Source organism: Bombus vancouverensis, chromosome 1, assembly GCF_051014615.1.
Source record: "Bombus vancouverensis nearcticus chromosome 1, iyBomVanc1_principal, whole genome shotgun sequence".
Lineage (NCBI taxonomy): Eukaryota > Metazoa > Arthropoda > Insecta > Hymenoptera > Apidae > Bombus > Bombus vancouverensis.
This window is the reverse complement of record NC_134911.1, coordinates 19,274,296-19,288,307: the sequence shown is the minus strand read 5'-3', so window position 1 is coordinate 19,288,307 and position 14,012 is coordinate 19,274,296. Positions and strand designations below refer to the sequence as shown.

General features: G+C 33.4%; 1 protein-coding gene across 1 annotated transcript in view; it reads right to left on the bottom strand.

The window, feature by feature from the left end:
• Positions 1 to 1,178: 1,178 nt before the first annotated feature.
• Positions 1,179 to 14,012, bottom strand: part of LOC117159143 (uncharacterized) — a 114,749-nt gene continuing 101,915 nt past the window's right edge. Inside the window, exon 4 of the mRNA XM_076622113.1 lies at positions 1,179 to 12,995. Within this exon, the coding sequence (XP_076478228.1) occupies positions 12,724 to 12,995 (272 nt within the window). The 3' untranslated portion in view covers positions 1,179 to 12,723. The remainder of the gene's footprint in view (positions 12,996 to 14,012) is intronic.

Sequence of the window (14,012 nt, the reverse complement as noted above, 5' to 3'; positions counted from 1 at the left end):
TTTTTAAAATACAAAAGTTTCACTCCGTCATTAGTATCTCGTGTAATTGCGACCATTTAATATTTAACTCGACGGTATTCGCGTTTTGTTGGCTGTGCCCTTCCAATTCGCTTCCAGAAGATTTTATTACTGTAATTTGCATTGCAGGTCTATAGATTTTCTGTCTTGTTCGCTGACACAGACATGGAAATGCGTTGGCGGACAGAGTTCGGACGGCTATGCACATGCAACCAGGTATGAACAAGAATCCGTGCTTTTCCTGATTAGAAGAACAACGCGGTTTTAATCGTATCGTTTCCCTTACTTTCTCATCCCTGAAAACGAATTTGAACTTTTCCAACGATTTATTTCTCTCGTTGCTTAATTTCACTCAAATTAAAAATATAAACGATAGTTCGAACGTTGCATGGGTTTAATACGAAACCTTTACATTCCATCGAAAACCTACGACAATATTTATTTTCAGTTAAAATTTTAAGAGTTTACTTGAGATAGATATGATATTTATTCGCGTGTCTTCTTATATTCTTTTAATATGGCTCTCGTGTCTCTGGTCAATCTCGTTTGACTTTTGTCGAGCTGATATGAAATTAGATCGCTCGTTCGTTCTGTTTATATTGCCAACACCCGAACCAAGTTTCGGGATCCCAAAACTTTCAAAAGCCTCAGTGATATGGGTATACCGAGATCAGCCCGATCCCGCCGAGAACTTCTTTCGACCCGTTTCAATCCCGGCACACGTGTACCCGCACACTTGCAAATTAAACGATTCAGTGTATATATTGGCAACAATCGTTCACAATTGATCAATTTGGTTTAGTAAAACGATAAATGTAGATAATTATTATTATAAACATAAAATTCGTTTTTAGTATTATTATTTTTTATTTGTATCGATCTGATTTTAATTTATTTTTACCTGTTGCCAAGTATCTCTTAATAAAGTTTCACCGTAGGTACATCGTAATAAGCTGAAATTGAGAGATACTTTTAATTGAAACAACGAATGTAATAGCAAAAGTACGGGGAAGATTTTCCCTTGAAATTAAAATGACCTATTATCGGTAAAAATGTAATTGGTGGAAAAGTCGATTTGCGGAAATGGTATAACTGCGAAAGGATAATTTTTCAGCGTATTTTATTTCACAGATAGGTTGTCGTAATTGGAATTTCCCCTCTGTTAGTGAAAACGTTTTATTAAACTCTGAAAGTTACAATAGCAGTAGAGTTCTTTTTTTTCTGTTATTTACGATTTTTTTTCTTTACTGTAGAATCACATACAAGGTTACAGTACTTGAGGCCCTCCATGCGTAATAATTGCGACACATTTCCGTGCAAACCTCAAGTTTCGTCGTAATTCCGTGTTCACGTTCTCATAAAGTTAAGAAATAATTCAGTCTTTCCAAAAATCATTATCACGTACCTTAGGAGACAAACGCTCGTCTCCCTGGCTAGAGCTTTCAACGAAACTATCGAATGAATGACAATCTGTAATGATCTGCATAAAACCGTACAGTCCTTTTGATTTATCAACGCCCGCATCTTTGAAATAAACAGTTCCCTCTGACACTTGCTTTCGAACTAAGGATCGCGCGAAATAACGTGAACGATATTGGAATATTTTTAGATCAACTTGAAGTCTAGACTTCTGTGGAAAAATCTCTTTCAATATTAATATTGTCGCTGTGAGTTAATCTTTTCGCTTTATTTATAAAATTTTCTCAATTCCTCGTATTTGTATGTAAACAGTCATTGTTCGTCTAAACTATTAGATAATACGAACTATCGTTCTCCTCTTTCTTATTTCTTCGTCTTCTTTACAGAATCAAGTAAAAGCACAAAGACGAAGAAAAGTTAAAAAGTTTTCCGAAATCGATGCTTGTAGCATCTTCTTGATTTGTGACAATTTCGAATTACCTTCGTTATATTAATAAAATATTCTCTTTGTTGTTAATAAAGTATCAAGTAATTCAATTAATTCTCATTTTAGTTGGGAAAACTTTACTTTTTGCTTCTACTTAGAAAACAAGAAACGAGAAACATCGATTCCAGGGACGTGTGAAAAATTGTTTAAAAAGTCAATCGTCGATGTACCATCTTTGAAATAATCTTATCCAGAGATTTTGAAATTATAGTCGATAGCTATCGTAACATTGTTACAGTCTCGTTATGTTCACGTTATTTCGTGCATGATCGTACAATCGGAAAGGAATCAAAGGCCCTAGCGGCTTCTGAGTACTGTCACGAAACTTCACGCACGAAGTTACGACGAGCTCGGATGCGACAAGAAAAATGATCATGTCGTTCATGCATGCGAAGTCCCGTTATGTTACCAGGTAATTATCGAGCCGAATGTGCGATAAGAAGGTTCCACGATAATCGTAACCTGCACGAACCTAACTTTCATGCGATACGTGCGTATGGCTTTGTGTGTAAACGTACAATAAATATTATACCGAAGAAGTAGCGTATATATATATATTATTCTTGTATATATATATATGTATATATACACACATATTTATATATATATTGTTGCATATATATTAACATATTCATATATGTGCATATTAATGTATATGCATTACACATATGCATATGTTAACATCGCTAAGAAGTATCCTGAACACTTGTTTGCTTTCGTCAGGATGTAATTTAATTACAAGATCATAATTGATGGAAGCAAAGATGAGTTTGTGTTTTTATTATTACCATTACGTGATAAAATTAACCGTTCAAAATTAATATGCGAACAAGAACTTGTCATTCGACATGGAACAGTTCCGTTATATAGAGAGTTCTGTATTTTTAGATTTTTTGTAATCATTAAAAAGCTTCTACTTTGCAAAATATATATTGAATATAGATGAAATGTATACACATAGAAAGACTATCGTGATTAATTCGAGCAATGGTAATTAAAACCGGGGCGTATGTCGACGAATAATTTCAATACGTTATAATGGTAAACTTTTTGAACGAATAATCAAAATTGTCTGACTGCGTAGGAAAATAAATATAATAAAAGATATAAATATCGCTTTTAGCCGGTAATTCATCATTATTCGTATTACTATTATATTATGCAACAGCAGTCATGAATCGTTATTACAGATTAATTAAAGCGTTTGGATATTTCCTAGCGATAATAAATTATACATACATATATAGATATATGTATATGTGTATATCTCAGGTAAATTTGAAAAGTTCACCTCTCGTCGTTTATCTATCTCTTTCTCTCATTCTCTTTCTCTCTCTCACACTCTCTCAGCTGAAAGATTTTCAACTTGCAATTGGTCGTGATTCGTTTAATCATCGATCTTCGAGGGGACTCGTACTTTTTCATTATTGAAGTCCCGTTTTAATGAACGAAGTTAAACAAAATTCGCGTGCAATCGTAGCCAGACCTCTCACGAGTTCGTTGAGTGTGCCATTTTGCCCATCGCATTTTCTTAAAAGACACGGAGAATGATCACCCGACAGAGACCCGAGGCGAATGTGTATATACATAAAATATAACAGACTTTTTTTTACAAGCTAGAAGATCACATAATCTCACGAGAAATGGAGTTTTCTGAACGTTTTGCATGGCGAACGTGTTTTACTCCCGATTTCCTACCGTCGTCGACTTTTTAGGGCAACTAGAGTACAATGATAAAGATCTTGGAGTATCTTGGACGATTCGTTACGAAAGAAACAGCATTTCTTCTTCTGCACGCAAATACAGTAAAATTCCCGTATTCGCGTTTCACCAAGATCTCATGATATTAGGTAGAAAATTCCTAAATTCCACCATCAAGGATTCGTAATATTAGAGAAACCCATTGCGAAACACCGAATAGTATTTGAGGATCATCCAAAGCAGATGATTATTTTAACAATACATTATTAACAGCGTTACGTCGCATTGGTTTCATCGTTATCATTAGGATTGTTACATTTTATGCAAATTTATACTTTCAAGAACATGACTGAAATCTATTTATCTCTTGACAATTGAATATTAATCGTATACGTATGTAATAAAATTATGAAATTGTGAAAAAGTAGAATTGTTTCGTTAGTCTGGCTTGTGAGAGGCTCGTATAATTATTATTTATATATTTCGCTTGATTTGTCTCGTTATCGATTATTTTATGCACGACTGCGACTGATTAATAAATTAATTTCAATCGTATGTGCATATATTGTGCTCGTTGCTATGTACAGTTTTATAATACGAGGGTTTCACTGTATTTAACGTTTCGAAAACTAAAAAATCAAGATAGCCGATGATAGTCACAGTTAGAAATGTTACGACACGATATTCTTATTGCTTTCACGTTTGCTTAATTATAGTCTGTTGGAAGTTGCTCAACAGTGTCCAAGATATTCCGTATGTAGGCTTCGTTATATTTGTCGCAATGTGTTACGCTAAATCCATCTTTTTTTTTTGTTTTTTTCTTATTCTTTTTTTCGTACTATCTGAAAGAACGTTAACGCAGTTATTCCTAGAGATTACGATAACCTGTAAATTAAACGTAGCTTCTTAGCTTCTAGCTCGGTCTAGCTCGGACCAACGGCGCTATTAATATAACTAAAACGAAAACACGAAGGATGAAAATGTTACGTAACAGTAACGAAATATTATAATAGCTTCTGTATAAGTATCGTGGTGTTAGATATCACTTAATATAGCAGAGATTCGAAATGAATGAATTCGCAGAGCATAACGATATTAATCTTTGTTAGTAAGATATGGCAGACGATTAACCCTTAAATTACAAACGTATGCTCGAGGAGAATCTGAGTGTCTATTTCATTATCACAAGTTGGTGGAGAATTTTAGAAGCTGTATTTATTTAAATACTTGCAAGTATTTATATACTTTAGTTGTAAAAGATTTTTATAAATAAATAAATATATATATGCAATTATTTAAAGCTTTTAAAACATGGTGATTTTAAAAATAAAATCATTAATCTGCGAGAAAACAAGTTTGTGATAATAGCAAAAATACGAGCATCTGTCGTTAAGGGTTAAAAATCGACGACATTCTTTGTCCAAAATCAATTAACCACGCAAGGCTGTATAGATAACAAGACGCAAATCCTTTAATTGCACATAATCATTTTTCTTCTATATTATTTTCTCTTATGAGGTGTCAACTCTTACACGTAACAAAAATTCTGTGCTTTTAATTGATATTTCTATAGCATCGTCTTTTGGCTTATCTGCAACATCGATATACGATTTTTTAAAATAACGTATTCTGATTACGATATAATTCAATAATACGCATGTTTAACTGTATTGTTTCTGTGTTGTAACTGAATAAAAATGCTGAAAAAGTTGTTCAAAGGATTTCTTTTGTTCCCTGCGGTAATACGTACAGTATGTAAGTAGTATTAGAAATGCTTTAAAGGAGATTTAAAATTCAGAACCAATGTTAGAACAAACGAATAACCGAAGAATCAGTGAATTAAAATGGTCAAAAAACAAAGCGCACTTCGGTCGTGGGAAATATCTCAATTTTCAAGATCGCGATTTATGTACAAAGAACGTAAAATTAAAAGCACAGAATTCTCGTCTAACATCTAGCGTATTCAAAAACGATCGATTAATTAATCTTGGACGCACAATAATAACATACATAATAAAAAATAGAAACGCTTCGTAGAAGGCAGAAACCTTCTAGCGATGAAACATTCTGTGTGAGGAACAAACAAGCTTCCGCAAAGCATCACAGCAAAGCAATCAATCAATCGTAAGCGTAATATCGTTTAGAAACCTTAAAAATGTTCAATGTTCACGATTATAAAATAGTTTGGCGTAGTGACAGCAATTGTCGCAACTGTCGACTGAAAATATCAAAATTGCCCTTTGTTTGTGGAACTAATTGGCGAAATTCAAGAATCAGCGCAGGAAAGCAACGAACTGCAAGTAAGCGTAATTCGTACATGATCGATCGTAGGGATCGAGGATCGATTCAAATGCAATGGACTCGTATATAGGGTATTTCATCTAACACATTCAATGCGGAAGACATGAACGTGCGTGTCGTCGGAACTTCCCATCACCTTGCGGATGAAGACGTCTGGATAGATGGACACGTGTTACAGAAAAATCGATTTCCACCATCAGGGACCCAATTCGCTTTTGTGCGTCGCATTGAACGCGTTAATTCGTTTGTTACTGACGATGCAAAAAACATACTTTTTTTATTTTATTTTATGATTGTAATTTTGCAAGGATCATTTTTGCTTCAGTTGCTACTTTCTTTCTTTATTCTATATGCGAGAAGTAAAAATATATCGGCTGGATTTCTGTAAATTTATTAGTTTCATTCTTCGAGCACGTGGTAACGTTCAATTTCTCAAAAGACAAATACTTCTAACATTGTTACTTTCTTGTACTTTCAGCTTGTAAAATTAATCGCTTGATCGCTTGATCCATTCGCAAAATCATATAATTTCATTTTCTAATTAAACTCAGTATTTCCTTCGCCAAAATATATTCTCTTATTCGATCAAATTAACGAAGGCGAAAATGTATTCCTGTATATTATATAATATATATAATGTATCCTTGTACAATCTTCTTCGTATAGAACCAACTATCGTTATGATTATTTTCTCACGCCGTCGTTAATAGCAATTGGAATCATCTTAAGTATAGAAATTAAGCGAAATACCCCATACACGATGATTCACTGGAAGAATCGTCGACAAACAATGTGAAAAAGACGCGTTTTAACGATATCTTCGCCTCTCGATTCGCGAACGACGATTCGACAGAGCATTATCAAACCTTAAAAAGAGCGCAAAACACAGTAAAAAAGTTGAAAGATAGCGCGCGCGCATAGAAAAATCCCAGTTGTACAGTGTGTCTATCAGCGAGCTTAAATTAGTTTACGAAACTATTTACACAGATCGCATTAAACGGAAGGTTGTCGAGCTTGTTATACATGCTCGTATGTCGCTGTACTTAAGCTTAGCGGCTTACAGTTACGTACAGATACCTTAGTTAGTTCAGAGATGATTCGTGCGTGTACCGCTATTATTATATTAAGAGTATGTATATATACTTTTTTGTTTTCTTTATGCATATGCATTATGTTGTAATATATTATATTATTTTGTGTTATATTACGTTATATTATATTATATTATATTATGTTATGTTATGTTATGTTATATTATGTTATATTTTATATTATACTATATTATTATATATCACTAGCACTAGGTGAGTGAGAACTGAAACTTGGAGATTATACTTGTGGAATTTCTTCCTCGTTCACCTAGTGCCCAACGCTTTGTAAAATAACTTACAACTGTTCTCATATACATATATCGGTGTAACGTTTTTGTAATAACTTTAAGTGGACCCGAACGGTAGTCGAACGTGCACGCCTGTGCCTCGAGAAGAGATTTTATTATATAAGACTGTGTCATCAATTAACAAGTAAACTGGCTGTCTACGAGAGTATGCGAAAAATTAGATATAGTACGATATTGTAATATCTAGAGGAACAATTTCTTAACGTTCTTTTTTTTTCCAATTTTTACATCGTCTTGGATGGGGTAATTAAAATTTGATAAAATATCTCTCCATTTGAAATAAAGCATACCGCTTCGTGACAAGTTAAACATTGTAAATATATACAATAGAGGGTTGTATCAAGTGGAGTACATTGCGCTGCACTTGAAATCAATGTACAGAATTATAAACGGAGATGACAATAAAAATCGTTATAGTCAACGTTATTTATATCTGTTCGCAGTTTTCATCGTGTTTCATAGGTGTAAATCTAGATAGCTGTTTAAAATACAACGCTATAATCAACAGAATTCTAAAAAGTTGAAGCTTCTGCGTAAAAGTCGACTTTAAAAGATCGTGGTGATTCGCTTCTATCCATTTTTTCTTCGCATAGAATATTCGTAAAAAGTGAATTCCTACGAAAAAGTCTTCTCGACACACGGGCACAGAAGAATTTATAACGGTTTTTAAGTATAAATATTGCAGTGTAAATAGATAATTTAAATATTTGTTACTCGAAAGACACATCTAGATCGCATGTTTTACGTTGCGTCGTAAGATCATCGGAAAAATTACTCGCTACGATTTCCTCTCCCGCACAGAAAATTTTCCCTCGAAAAAATAACATCGAAGTCGGGTGCAGGTGCTGAGTTACATTTATCGACAAGGTGTTGTAAATAGCTCATAGCGACGTTCCGTAATTTTTGTCATCGTTTCTTCATCCCCGTGTCGTTCCTTCCTTTTTATATCCCTCTTTTGTTCTCGAATCGGTACGCAACGCCAGTTCACGTACAAGGCTCTTCGAGAATGACGCGGATGAATCGTTAACGTACACGTAGTGTCTAAAAAGGTTGCAATTTCTAGCTCTATTTTTCTTCTTTTACCAATGTGTTGCCACTTTTCGTTTATGAACAGGCACGCGATTTCCAGTTTTATTCGATTATGTTTCACGATTAAACTGTGGATATTTATGAAAATTTATATGTTCATGTAAATTTTATGAACACAAACGAAGGACTTAATGGGAAAGTCGTACAAGCGTATGTTTCCAAAAACGAGATAGAATCGAGTTTTTGCGTAAACAAGTACTTGTTTAAAGATTGTTGTCATTCGTTTCTCTTATGAGTATGTATACTAATATGTTTTAATATTTAGAAACATCTTTTCTCGCATTGTAAAGTTTGTCACACTTGTACTATTAATTCACAACAAATGTGATATCTTTTATTTATCTACGAATACCGTGTCTTGTCTGCTTTTTAAATCGTATCTATAAAGTTTTTAACACGTTCAACAAAGTTGTATTGAATTCTGTTTCTACTTCAAATTATGTAACAGTAAGTCTTTGTCTTAATGTCATAAATATATAAATACTTTTAACACCTTCGTTTAGAAACGTCACTGACAACATTTTTATCAGTTAGAGCCGACATTGTGTCTGGTTAAACTGAAATTACTGTATTATACAATTATAGCGATAGTCTCACCATACCCGTTTTCTGTTTAATAACTTCTTCCAGATAACTTCTTTAAGATTTAATAACTTCTTCTTCTTTAAGATCAAAATCTCGTAAATTCAACGTTCTACAAATTTTATCATTCCTTCACCGCCTGTACCAAAACTGAAGAGAAATTTTTATATTGTTTGAAATAGTCAAAAACTTTTTGACCAATTCAGATAATGTAACCGTTCAAACATTAGATCTTCGGATAGTAGATATATATATATATTTTTTGTATACTTGTGCACTTTAAATTTTCCATAAATGCATAAACATCCGCAGTCTATTCCTGACACATTATCCGAACACCTGTTTAAGGTGCGAAACAATGAAAAAAGTTCTTTTGAGGTGAAGTTCACCGAGGAAATCAAATGTTCAATCGCTCAATTATCGTATCAATACACGTTACCTTATATCACGTAATTATACTTCTGTCGTGTATCGAAATATAGAAATCATACGATCGAATTTCTCTGAATGTAGAATAGTTATTGTAAACGTCTAATTGGTCGTGACAGAAATTTATCGATAAAGGTAACGATATACATATAAAAATCAATCTAACAGTTTCTATGAAATACCAACGTGCTACGAACATTCTAAGTACCACTTTATTCTTTAAATTTTTGTTGTTCACGGAACGACCACAGTATGTTTTAATAGGCCTACCTACCACATACTCGATTGGTCGAGACAGGAGTTTCTCACGAAAGACGAAATTCAAGACAGAGGTAGAATCATATCGTGAACTTTAAACTGTATTCTCATAGTTGAAATCGTGAATGATACCACGAATGACCGTGTGCGTTCGAAGGAACTTCATTTGTTAGAAACGAATATTTTTGTATTTTTTAGAAGAAAATTGTTATTAGAAAATAATCAAGTTTATTTACAAGCAGTTAGTTTGTAAATTAATAAGTAAACATGAAGAAATCTAAGGTTCTAGAAATGTATGTTTTGTACATTTTTCAATAATTTCTTAAAATAATCAAGCGTATCATATTTTGAGAAGAAAAGACGTTTTCAAATTTTTATTCGAAGCTCTTACGTACTTCGTGTGTACAGCTTTTACTTTTAATAATTTAATTTGTATAATAAATTCTTCCCTGAAGTTCCTTCGACTTCGTGGTATCAAAATTATTCAACATCGGAAAGTAGAAAATGTTGAATGATTACCGAGATAAGCTCAAACAGAATTCTTTTTGGCCAGAATCCCTTTCAAATTTCACTTCCTTTACTTCTTTCCCTATAAAATGCGCCATAAGTGTCAGATGAATTATGGTGTGGTAGAATAATAGCATTTCCTAATAAACAGGTGCCCTAGTTCTGCCATATACAGAATGGTCCATATATCACAACTGTGTAAAATATCATACAAAAATTTTCTTGGTTTAAAACAACAAATATCTAACATAGTAATAAGTCATTTTCTGGAATAGACTTCTTAACAGGCAAATTTTACTTGTATCATACGAATGAATTTCATTTGTTCGATAACGACTGATATTTCGCCGTAAATTATTAGCTTTCCCTAGGGTGCAATAATAATTTATCAAGACTTTAAAATATTGACTTTAAAATATTCAAGTGTATGATATTAATAACTCGTGCAAGATATTATGGGCCATTTAGTACATTACGCACAGATCCAACAGACTAGATATGTTTGTCAAATAATATAAATACCTTAAACAATTGAAATTCAATGAAAATTCAAGGCGATGATCTTTAAAATCCAAAAAATGTCTGCCAGTAAAATATCTAAATATCCGTAAAACTACCGACGCTAGGCCAATTCTTTTAGATTTCTAAAACACCTTTTAATATCGATACTTATCCTAGAATTTTCATTTGCACACACACACATGCGCGCGTTATGTATAATAATTAACACATATGCCAAGCTACCGAGGAACATAGCGTTACAAAAAGAGAATACTCGAGACGGTACGATACAATCATTTCGTGCTGCTACAAATGCAACTGAATCATCTACATAGAAGTTGTCACTTTTAGATTGGCACGTAAAAATTATACTTAACAACTTTTCCTAATACTTCCTATCAGATTTAAGAGCATTACTCGGATGATTTCTTAAATTCATTAGATTTCTTTCATTCAAATTTTACCCGTTTCCTCTCTCTTCTTTGAACGAAATGTCCTTCCTCTTTTAACGATATTCCAATATTTCTCGAGATTCTCCTTCTTCTTTGCGCGTCTTCAATAATTCATAGTTGTTATCCTCTGTCTCATTATGCTCGTGCGTAGAACGTTCCGATTTAGTCGCATGAGAAATATATATTAATATATATATAATGCATCTATTCTATGTATACACGTTTGTTATTATTTTTTTTCTTTTTTTGTACAGAGCTTTCTTTGGTTTTCGAGAAGAAGGAATTAGTCTTTCATAGTAATAACGAACTGTTTTTGATTGAATGCAGGGTGTTCGGTTTGGCAATTTCTTTCCTTCTGTTCGCTCTGTATTTCAATTTATTCCTGCCGTCGTAGAAGAACCATAACTGTTGGTTACTTGTCAGAAACCTGAAGAAGATTCCAAATCCACTTACGTTCACGTTAAATCCACTTAGACGATGTTAAGCATCTTCCACTGTGTAACAACAACTTAGAGAAATATCTCCATAAAATTTTAGTTGCTCTACGATTTTCGAATTTCTGTATGTCAATCTTGTTTCAATAAATAAAGAGACTCGTAGAATTTTAGAACGCGTTTTAGCGCAAAATTGAAACGAGAACGTTTTAAGGTACAACGATTCTTATCTTCTATAAATTTAATAAGTAATAACTAACTAATAAGAAACAGATTGAAAAAAAGATAAGAAACAACTTGATTGTCGCAACAGAGTCAAATAGAACCTCCTGAAACGTACGTAAACCATAAAGTAATATAGAAGAATCTTACATCGATATTCATAGTGTTCTTCTTTCTTCGATTTCGAGCTCGAATGAACAAAATAGCAATTTTAAGCAAAATGTTCCTGGCTTCAAGTACACGTAAAAAGACAAAGACTTGTTCGCAATATCTCAAGGATTTGTGTCGACTGACTTTGACCAGAGAAAGTGCGATAACAAAGTTACTCCGCCCTATTCCCTTATCTCTACGTGGAATTCTTCAACGTTTCGCAGTTTGCATTCAGAAGTAACCGAAAGAATGGTTCGCTACGAAACACAGCATAACATTCCAAACAGTTTGTATTTCGTTTACGTAAAGGTAAAATATCAACGGCCAATGAAGTGATATCGTGGATCGGATAAAGGTCGAACACCCAGCATACAGGATAGAAAAGTGCACTTTCTTCAGCGACGATTCAAGCTGAGTACACGTTACGCATTATATGTCGATAATATATATATATATTTATATTATATAATTATATATATATAATTATATATATATAGAAAGTTACAAAAGATAAAAGAATCGAGTATAATGTACACGATGTATAGACTGTCTTCAACGGTTATTCTCCGTTTTACTTTCCTTTCAAAAGCTTCGATTTATACGTTTTCCAATTTCTCTCCTCATTCTCCCTCTCCTTATCTTCGCCATTCTTTTCTCCTTCCTCTTTCTAATTTAAGTCTGGAACGCCTGAGGAGTTTCTCTCTATCAGCGGATGTACTTTCATCATCGACTAACCGGATCCAATTAATTAGCCGGTTTCTCTGACGTCGATCATTAGGCTTCGTCGGAGTGAGAGCCTTGGGAGCTACGCTTCTTCTTATGGTTGCCGTGGTGATGATGATGGGAATGGTGTTCATGATGGTGATCGGTGTGCATCAACGCGTCAGTTTCTGGTTGATTCTGATGGCCCACCAGCAGGTCCAGCGTACCTCGTGGAAGTCCAGCTTGATCGTTAGCTGGAGGCGGAAGTGGAGTTGCCACGGGCGACTCGCTTGGTAATGGCACACAGTGCAACACGTAGCATCTAACACCGGCTAGTATGATACCTAAAAACATTGAGTTTTGTTAGTCATTACCATACTTTACGCGATCGTTTTACCATTTAACACTAGTATTTTCCTATTTTTTTTTTTTTTTTTTTTTTTTTGATCACTAAAATGTGAAACTTGTACGAAATGGATCAAGAACGAGAGGAATACGGAAGGGTACATAATGGTCATTAGGATCCAAAGGATGATCGTTGGACATTTATTACGATGATATTTTACGAGGTAATTTGACTGTTTAACGTTGGAACTACTGGCGATTAAAATGTAAACTTTGTAACAAGCGACTCAAAATGCAGTTAAAGGAAAGCTATACATAACGCGAGGATAATACCTGGATATTATCGAGTTTTCGATATGATGGTATTTTATAGGATCGTTTCACCGTTTAACGTTGAGGATTATTAAACTAATTGTAAATTAGCTACTCGCTTGTAACTCACTACGATCTTCGAGAAATGTAGGTGTTTAATTTTGGAATTTAAAAGGGGAATCGTTACAAATATCAACCAGAACGAAACTCTTCTTGATGAACGTTGATCGATTCGTAATTTGGTAATTACACTATACAATTTTCATAAACAAATCTTTAAAGGAATCTTTAGGATTTGTTAAAAAGATTAATAAGTTTTATCATTATTTTTTGTTAGAAATATCAGCACTAAAAGTATCGGACTAGAACTAGACTAATTCTATACTAAATTGTAACATTTTACAACGAATTACGGACATTAAAATAGCAGGAGTATGAAGAAAACACAAATAAGCTTATAAGTCTTTATCTATTTACTTTACGAATAATCATTAACAATTTCTAAAAATCTACAGCGATATATATATACGATCTTTATAAAAAATTATGGATTGGTCAGTTCGACTACTCTGATAGTTGTAGCGTTAAATTTTAATAAGTACGAATGATATTGATGTAATGGTGATAATAGTGATATAATTATTTTATATGGTGGATATTTATTTCTCATATTTTCTGCTGCTCGTGATTTTAATCATAAAAGT